At 37.5% G+C, this 9,474-nt stretch overlaps 1 protein-coding gene across 1 annotated transcript in view; it reads right to left on the bottom strand.

The window, feature by feature from the left end:
• FUBP1 (far upstream element binding protein 1) overlaps positions 1-9,474 on the bottom strand; it is a 38,048-nt gene that overhangs the window by 9,103 nt on the left and 19,471 nt on the right. Inside the window, exons 12-15 of the mRNA XM_037739249.1 lie at positions 7,763-7,914; positions 7,601-7,680; positions 4,017-4,145; positions 2,432-2,506 (exon numbers count right to left, since the gene is read on the bottom strand). Of these exons, the coding sequence (XP_037595177.1) occupies positions 2,432-2,506; positions 4,017-4,145; positions 7,601-7,680; positions 7,763-7,914 (436 nt within the window). The remainder of the gene's footprint in view (positions 1-2,431; positions 2,507-4,016; positions 4,146-7,600; positions 7,681-7,762; positions 7,915-9,474) is intronic.

The raw sequence follows: 9,474 nt of genomic DNA, 5'->3' as shown, positions 1-9,474 counted from the left end.
AAAAAAAAAAAAAAAGATACACATACATGAGCAAAACTGCCCTATTTTGCTCATAAAATTAACAGGGTAAAGGTGGGTGCAGTGGTTCATGCATGTAATCCCAACAGTTTGGGTGGGTGGATCGCCTGGTGTCAGGAGTTTGAGACCAGCCTGGCCAACGTGGTAAAACCCTATCTCTACTAGAAATACAAAAAATTAGCTGGGTGTGGTGGTGGGCACCTATAATACCAGCTACTTGGGAGGCTGAGGCAGGTGAATTGCTTGAACCCAAGAGGTGGAGTTACAGTGAGCTCAGATTGTGCCACTGCACATCAGCCTAAGTGAGAGAGTGAGACACCCCTCTCAAATAAATAAATAAAATTAACAGGTGATTATTGTGGTATTACAGAAAATCACACAACAGGAAAAGTGGGGTAACGAGGTTCTTTAGTCATACAGCATTATTATGCAGTAATACTTAATTAAGTTATTTCTATGCCACATTTTCCCACAAAGGATTCAAAACCATCTAGCATAGTATCTCTAACTGGCAGGGAAATGGTAAAAAAATAAAGACAAGGTGAAATGTCTTCCCTTAACAATAAAAATTAAAATTCAACACACCTACTCAGTTTTAGCAAGTAAAAGGTAAGAAGACTAAACAGTAAGCATATTAATGGCCACATTACAAATAATCAATAAGGTAAAAAAAAGCACAGAACCCAAACTCATTCCTCAGTAATTAACTAAATCCATTAACAGGCCTTTGTTTTTACCTACTTAATAATAACTAGGCACATATCCAGGCACCATTACCCACTGAGAAAATAGAAGTTGAAGCTAATGATTTTTAACCTCAACATGTGACCAGGCCTCACTACGCTGCCAAGGTTGGCTTCAATCTCCTGGGCTCAAGGGATCCTTCCATCGTTAGCCTCCCAAGCAGCTGGCGCCACTGCGCATGGCTCATGCCGAAGTCTTTTAAAATGGTGATGTTATTTCATTAAAGTTAAGTTGATTAGAGGTCCTGACCACTATGTTGTCAGGGCATGATTAAAAGCATCCCTGTTCATTCTAAAAAGGACCCCAGGTCAGAAAATAAATTATGTAACCAACCTTAACCAGAGTATGCTGTTTTTAAGTTGAAGGTTTCTTTTTGCAGAATTTTAGCTACTACAGATCTGCCTAAGCTAGGTCAGAAGAACATAAATTAATCTGTTACAGTCTCAGAAATAGAAGGAGCATGATTCTCCTAAAAAGCCATTCTAAGAGGAAAAACATATTTTTCTTTCTTTAAAAACAAACCAGTTATGCAGAACATTGTTATCACCAGGGATATGTAATTTTACACCTAGAAGATTAAAATCATCACCCTTCTAGAAATTTTTCTGTGGAAAAACATTGTTTGGCAAAGAAAACATTGAAATTTACAATTTACATTGAGAATCACAAGTAGACCATTATCTTATGACAAAACTCTACCTATAGATTCTTTTTCTGCTAGTGAAGGATAAGGCAACTTTACCAATTTAGCTTTCATTTGTGACATCTAACTGTAATATGTGATAATTTTAAATAACTAAGAGCAAAAGCAGCTGAAACATAGTGATCTGTCCAGAAATATAGTATCAGGTTCCAAATGGTCCCTAAACAGACAAATTTGTGAGACAAGCTTGGGAAGCAGACCCACTTGGAAGCCAAATTCTGGTTCCATCACTTAGTAGTTTTGCAGCTAAGTTTTGTACTGTTTCTAATCTGTATATGTGAAATATCAGTGAAGATACAGTTCTCTTCCTTCACAGCAGTTTGTAGTTTGCAAATTACTTAACAAACGTACCTACCCCATTAGCATATGATACCTGAAAGGGCAGTACTCTTAGCCAGTATGCCCATAATTGTAGTCTCAGCATCTATCACTATGCTTGGCATGTAGTATATGCTATATAGTAGCTGAAAGAACATGCAAATGTTAAGTAATTTACTTTACACCAATGCAGGTTAATTCTTACCTGCTTATTCTGCAGCAAAAATAATGGTATCAGACACAATCAATTTTTGCTTGACACACTAAAATCTAACCTTATGCCATTTAGACTAATAATATATATAACTGTCATTGTCAAAAGTATTGTAATGTCCAATATTGTATGCGCCAGGGAGGGCATTTCTAGTTCCAATTAATACCTGTTTGACAAATGCAATTAGAAATAAAAAGACTTCCTTGCTATGTAAACACAAATTTAAAACTATCATTTGCAACTGTCTTGATACGTCTACAAGTCCAGTGATTTTATTCAATTATTCTCTTCCTGAAGGTTTTAAGAGTTAATAAATGGATGAAAGTCATCTAAGGTAATACGAATATGCTTTTAACAAATCTCCAACATTCTAATGTATATTTGTTAAGTGTTTCAACCTAATTATGTATTTTCAAGAAATGTATAAAACATACCCATTTTCTTGTAGTATTCTTCCCAAGCCTTAGTATAATCAACCTGTCCAGCTGGGGCTGGATTCTGCTGATCTCCTTGTTCAAGCAAAACAAAAAAAAGAACGAAATTAAAGTTTTTAAAAGGCAATTTTAGGCATTTTCTTCTGATCCTTGGGTGTAGGAGCTGGCAGGTGCCTGCGATGTGACAGTGAGGGTAGGAAGGAGGTACTCTGCAATGCCAAAGATAGAATGTACTGGGGATACAGAGGTGGTGGACAGAGAAGAAAACCAAACTATCTGGATGACTGGTTATGCTGAACATATAAGTAAATGTCTATCAAATAAGGGAATACACTGAGGATACCAGGTTTCTCACCATTTCTAAGTACAAAAAAGGAAAAGGCTTGAAAACCCCAAAACGCTGAAATGTATGTGGTGATATGAACATAGTTTTAAAAAATATATACAGATATCAATGTTTATGTATTTTTTGGTATGTATATGTGAGTATGCATGTATGTAAATATATTTCCTGGCTCTGTTGAAAGAAGCTAGAAGCAATGACACCTCAGTAGCAACAAGCATACTCAGTCTTGCTTCGAACCACCATTCTACTAAAAGGAATCAGAGCTCCTTGAAGCAATCAATGGCTGACTCAAGGGCTGGAGCCCAGAAAGCAAAAAATAACAATCTTACTGTGCCAGACAGTAAAGTGCTTACAAGAATGACAGGTATTTCAAAAGGATATAGGCACCACCCTGAATATACTCCCTGACTGGCCAATTCAGGATAATCGGATTATCAACATTATAAATACTTTAAAAATATAACCTATTGCAAAAACCAGAAATCCACAATGATGCAAAGAATATACCAAATTGATTTACTGATTTGGAGGTCTGTATGATGGTTATATATTTTTGAAGAAGTACCCAACAGGGCATCATGTCTACAGTTTGGTCTTAAATGAATTTCTTTCAGAATTAATTATACTGGATATAATTAGTTTCCTTCAGAACTAATTGTAATGGCTAATTTAAACAAATACACACAGACACAGATATATGATATAGATGGTAACAGAATAAACAAGGGGACAAAACATTAACAGCTGGGCTGTCTGGGTGCTCCTGGAATTGTTCTTACAACTTTTATGAAAGTCTGAATTTTTTTTTTTTGAGACAGTGTTTCACTCTTGTTGCCCAGGCTGGTGTGCAACAGCAAGATCTTGGCTCACCACAACCTCAGCCTCCAAGGTTCAACTGATTCGCCCGAGTAGCTGGGACTACAGGCATGTGCCACCATGCCTGGATAATTTTTTTATTTTTAGTAAAGACAAGGTTTCACCTTGTTAGTCAGGATGGTCTCAATCTCCTGACCTTGTGATCCACCCGCCTCCGGCTCCCAAAGTGCTGGGATTACAGGCGTGAGCCACCACGCCAGGCTGTAAAGTCTGAAATTACTTCCAAGCAACAATTTAAAAAAGGAAAAGTCTGCTTCAATCATAATTAAATGTTAGAAATTTTATGTATTATACAGTGATCTACATCATACACGATTCCAAACACAAGTTTTGACTTTCACATATAGTAAGTTCTTTAGTTACCTTGTCCATTAGTTTGAGTTGTAGTTGGTGCACCTGCAGGGGCTGCTGGTGGTGGCTGTGCTTGCTGTTGGTAATAGTGAGCATAATAAGCAGCCCAAGCTGCTGAATTTGGATCCGTTCCTGCCTTAGCTAGAATTAATAAATGAAAGTTCAAGATTTGCTTGTGAAGTCTGTAATTCTCTCTCTCTCACACACACACACACACACACACACACACACACACACACACACACACCCAGCTCTCTGGCAAATACACAGTCCCCAAAATCAACTAGAACATTTAAAAAAGTAAATTAAAACTTTTAAATTTTCTATTATTTTTGTTGTCACCATCAGCTTTTATTAAAGAAAACCAAGGCTCAGAGATCAAGTGACTTTCCTAGGTTAAAAAACTACTGAGCAGCATAACTGGGATGTGAATAAAGGTCTTTTGGCTCCAAATCCAACGCTCTGTCTCAAACCATCCTGTGCCCTTGTTTTTTTCTAAACTGGTTGGTTTCGCCTCAAGCACAAACAGCTCTATTTGGCAGATGACTAAAGAAAAACATTTCTAGGGGCTAACCTGTATGAGAAAGAAACAATTATTTTAGAACAATAAACTTTGTCCTTATTTTCAATGAAAATATAAAAATCTTAAAAAAAAAAAGGATTAGCCACATTTCATCCTATTTCACATTGAATGTTATCAACTTGATATTATCCTACTTGAAATTCTTGATTCTCTAGAATCTTCAGGATAGTCAAAGCTTAAGTATAGCCTATCATTCAGCATCTTTAACAGTCTGAACCCCCTGGCTTATCCTTTCTATTTCATCCTCATCTCTCCCTATCGTATCTCTTCAACACCCAAGCTCCAGCCACAACACAGTGAGTGTACTTTTCAGAAATCACTATGCCCATGTCTAGGCTTTCAGCTATGTTATATTTCCTCTACACTGGACTGACCCTCAATTATCTCCCACATCAACTGATTTATGAACAGTTTGAGACCTCTCAATCTTCTAGAAACCAGAAATAACTTGATTCTGTCCTTTATACTAGGAATATCATACAATTAGGACTTTTCAATTTTCTACCATGTCTTCATTACAAGGTAATATAATTACAAGGTGTTATTAGGACACCCTAAAAAGCTTTTCTCAATTGCCCAATGTACTGCTTTTCTATGTTCAATGTTTATATATCTCAAGTGTCATTAAATATATATATTTAGGTAGATATATTATATATATGTATATATATTTATGACAGAGTCTCACTCTCTCACCCAGGCTGGAGAGCAGTGGTTCGAACTCAGCTCATTGCAATCTCCACCTCCTGGGCTCAATCAATTCTCTGCCTCAGCTTCCTAAGTAGCTGGGATCACAGGTGCCTGCCACCATGCTCGGCTAATTTTTGTATTTTTAGTAGAGACAGGGTTTCACTATGTTGGCTAGGCTGGTCTCCAAGTCCTGACCTCAGGTGATCCACCCACCTCACCCTCCTAAAGTGCTGGGATTACAGCAACATTAGGTGTGAGCCACAGCACCCAGTCATTATCTGTATATTAATCAAGAAATCTAGGCATTTCACTTGACACAATGCCTGGATAAAGAATTTGAGATAAAACAGACTTTAGGAAGTGATATTTCTACTCCCAAATGTGTAAACCACACAAAAAAACCAGTCTCAGTTATGACTAACTAGTATGTAGTAAGAATTTACTAGATATTCACTCAACCCAAGATTCATTTATCACCTTATAGATAAGAAAACGAAAGCTTAGAGGAGTTCAAAAACTTGCTTGACATTCTCACAATTAGCAAACTGTAGGACTAGGACTGATCTAGGTCTATATGACTCTGAAGTCTAAATTCTTGACCACTACACACAAATCCTTAAGACTTTTTTTGAAAAAAGTTTTAGTTCAGGTAATTATTAAAAGATTACATTATTCTAATACAAGCAATACCTACCGCAGAAACCCAGTAATCCTTTGATAAATCTGAGCTGGGCCAGCCAGCTGGTTTTAGTTAAATGGGTTACTTCTTACCCAAAGACCATGCTGCAACCACATTCACTGACCAGCTTCTACAGTGGTGACTTCACTACTACTCCTAGTGAGAAACTCAACTTGCTATACAGAGACCACTTCCAATTCTTGTTCCCATTATTTTTTCCTCAATCATGCTACCTATCCAATAGTGCTCAAAGACACAATCCTGGCAGATCCAAGTTACACAATATAAATCTGCCCCTTAACCTACTTAAACTCTTGAACCTCATTACTAGCTTACAGATACTATCCCAATTAGCTGATATCAGGGAAAGAAAAGCCCTTTCATTCTCCAAAAATTATTATATTCTGTACCCTGTGAGCCCTTCTATCATAGTGTTGCTTATGCTGGGAGTGCATTCTTTTGCTATAGAACACAATCCCAACTTTGCATACTCATATCCTAGCACAACTCAAGTTGTTCCTTGAATTAATGGAAGTTGTGGTTATTTGGTAACTGCCATGACATCATATTTCACACAGCACCCTTCCTATGAAGTTAACAATCAGGCAATTTCCTTTACATTAATTCCTTCAAGTTTTTTTAGGGATGAACATATGTGTAGAAAGTAAGCCATAATTGAGTATACCTTCCTTGAAACTACTCCAGTGAAAGAGGTCTAAAAAGTAGGTAGCAGGTGGGAAAAAAAGGATCATAAATAAATGTTAATTGGTTTCAAAGAATGACTCTTTGACAAAGATGGAAAGCAAACTACAGGGTATGGAAAAATGCAAGAACAGAACAGGATATGATATATATGCAGAATCCAGATCTGAATATAGAAAATAATTACATGTATTTGAGTTTTAGCGTGCAGTTATTAAACACAGGCCTGATTTTTACTCACATGAAGTTGTCACATGAGGAGTACTAGAAGAGACAGTTTATCTTACTTGACAATTTGGAAGTTTAATGCACAAATACTTAACACTCTGTTAGACTGTAACATATATATATATTTTTAAAGAGATGGGGTCCCATTCTGTTGCCCAGGGGAGTGTAGTGGTGCACCTACAGCTCGCTACAATCTAGTACTTTGAGGCTCAAGCAATCTTCCTATCTCAGCCTTCTGAGCAGCTGGAAGTATAGGTGCGTATCACCCTGCCCAGCTAACTTAAAACAAATGAGATGGATCCTGCCATGTTGCCTAGGCTGGTCTCAAGCCTCAGCCTCAGTGCCCAGCCCCTATCACATAATTTTGTAAGTGTAAAAACTATTTTTTCATAGATAATGCCACAATTAATACACTACACATTTGACATCACTGGTTTCTAAAACCTACTGCACCATACTCTTTCCGGTAGCTTTTAGCTTTTAACATTTTGCTATATCAACTCATAAGAAAGTCAAACGCAAGCAGAAAGAAGTTCCATAAAAGCAAAGATCATATACATCTCAGTCCTCTACACTGAGTTGGCGGCAGTGCCTAACACTGTTGAAAGAGTAGAGTGAAGGTGATGCATACAAATGTAGACAAATACAAAATTTAATAATGTAACAGGAGTGGGAAATAATACAGGTAACACACAAATGATAAGCATCTTTTACCTGGATCAGGAGGAGCCTGCTGCTGCCAGTGTGGATATGCATTTCCCCATCCCTGAGGGGCATATGGGGCTGGGGGACCACTGAAAAGAAAAATCAGTATAAAAATACAGTCCATAAACGAGAATCTTTGGGGAAAAGCCCAGAACTAAACCCAATACTTACTGAGGAGCTGGGCCTGGTGGTCCTGGATTATAAGGTGCAGGGTTGTATGGTCCCATTGGAGTTCCAGGCCCTGGAGGCCCAGGAGGCCCATGGGGGCCTGGGACACCATGGGGCCCATGGGGTACAGGTGGCCCTAAAGGATTTACTGGGCCCTACAGAAAAAGGAAGACATAGGCAAATCAGCAAAACACAGTAGTGGTTAAACAACTCTATGGCCAAATAATCTTCCATTTCTACCCTCTTATATTCACAAACAACAAATTTTAGGTTTTCCCTCCTTTCCTCATTCATTTTTCAAAACCTATTTTATCTGCCATAATAATGAGACATGTAAAATTTACTAAAATCAACGGTAGCAATTAAATACAATTTAAATTAAATTCAAATTAGCAATTAAATTTCCTTTAGCTTGTTTGTGAACAGCAGTAGTTCCCTTTCTTTTTATAATTCTCACTTTTACTATCTCTTTTTCATTTTAATCACATAAATCAGGTCCTTATCTTCAGCTCTTCTCTCTGTATCTACTCACCTAATATGAGCCAACTATCTTGACAATATATATTCCCAAACTGCTTGGGTCTTCTATCAATTGTCTTCTGAACACTTCACTGATAATGTGGCAGCTAGCTGGTTCACTATCAAACTAAAATCCACATCACAACCTTTTTCTGTCACTGGAACCCCATCTAGATCTGTAATTTATATTCTTTTTGGCTTTTCTGGTATCACAAAATTTAATAGCACAAAAAATTCCCTTTTTAATTTATTCAACAAATCAGGGTATTTTACATCCTTATCATGCATGCAGGCCACATCATAATTAATAATGCTTAACCGATTTCTGTTTTGTTAAGCCAACTTGCAAAGACATTACATTTAACTGTCCTAAAATGCTCCGAGTAGTAACTACAACCAGGTGACATGTTGGACAAAATGCTAACACTACATTTCGTTGTCAATTTCTCACTGCAAAATAGGGAAACTAAACTTCATGACCTTTAAAGTTATTTTTATTAACTTGTCTCTTTAAATATCCAATTGCTGTCACCTCTCACTTATTAACCATGACCTATTCTTTCCAAGTAGTAAAAATACCACTGAAAAAGTAGCAACATTTTTTAGGGCTATGTGCCATTCTTTTAAGTGATACACACATGAACATTCATTTAATCCCTACAACTCTATGAAGTAGATACTATTACCCTCATTTTACAGAAGTAAATCAAGGCACAGAAAAGCATGAGTAAACTACAAAGTCACATAGCCAGTAAATGATTCATAGGATTTTAAACTCAGGCAACCCGCCTCCAGAATTCATGCTCTTAACAATCATACCAAATTGCTTCTTTAAAACAAGCTATCTTGTTTCTCCATGAGTCCAACAGAAATGCTGATCCATGCTAATCAAAATCCAAGATGTGCTATGCACTCTTTGCCATGGCATCAACCTCTGTCATTATTCCATAAACACCCCATTTTTTGAACAATTAAAATAACTGTCCAGCCGGGCGCGGTGGCTCAAGCCTGTAATCCCAGCACTTTGGGAGGCCGAGGCGGGTGGATCACGAGGTCAAGAGATCGAGACCATCCTGGTCAACATGGTGAAACCTCGTCTCTACTAAAAATACAAAAAATTAGCTGGGCATGGTGGTGCGTGCCTGTAATCCCAGCTACTCAGGAGGCTGAGGCAGGAGAATTGCCTGAACCCAGGA

Source organism: Cebus imitator, unplaced genomic scaffold (genome assembly GCF_001604975.1).
Source record: "Cebus imitator isolate Cc_AM_T3 unplaced genomic scaffold, Cebus_imitator-1.0 Scaffold3, whole genome shotgun sequence".
NCBI classification, from domain to species: domain Eukaryota; kingdom Metazoa; phylum Chordata; class Mammalia; order Primates; family Cebidae; genus Cebus; species Cebus imitator.
Note: the sequence above shows the minus strand (reverse complement) of the source record. Positions and strands in the feature narration are given on the sequence as shown.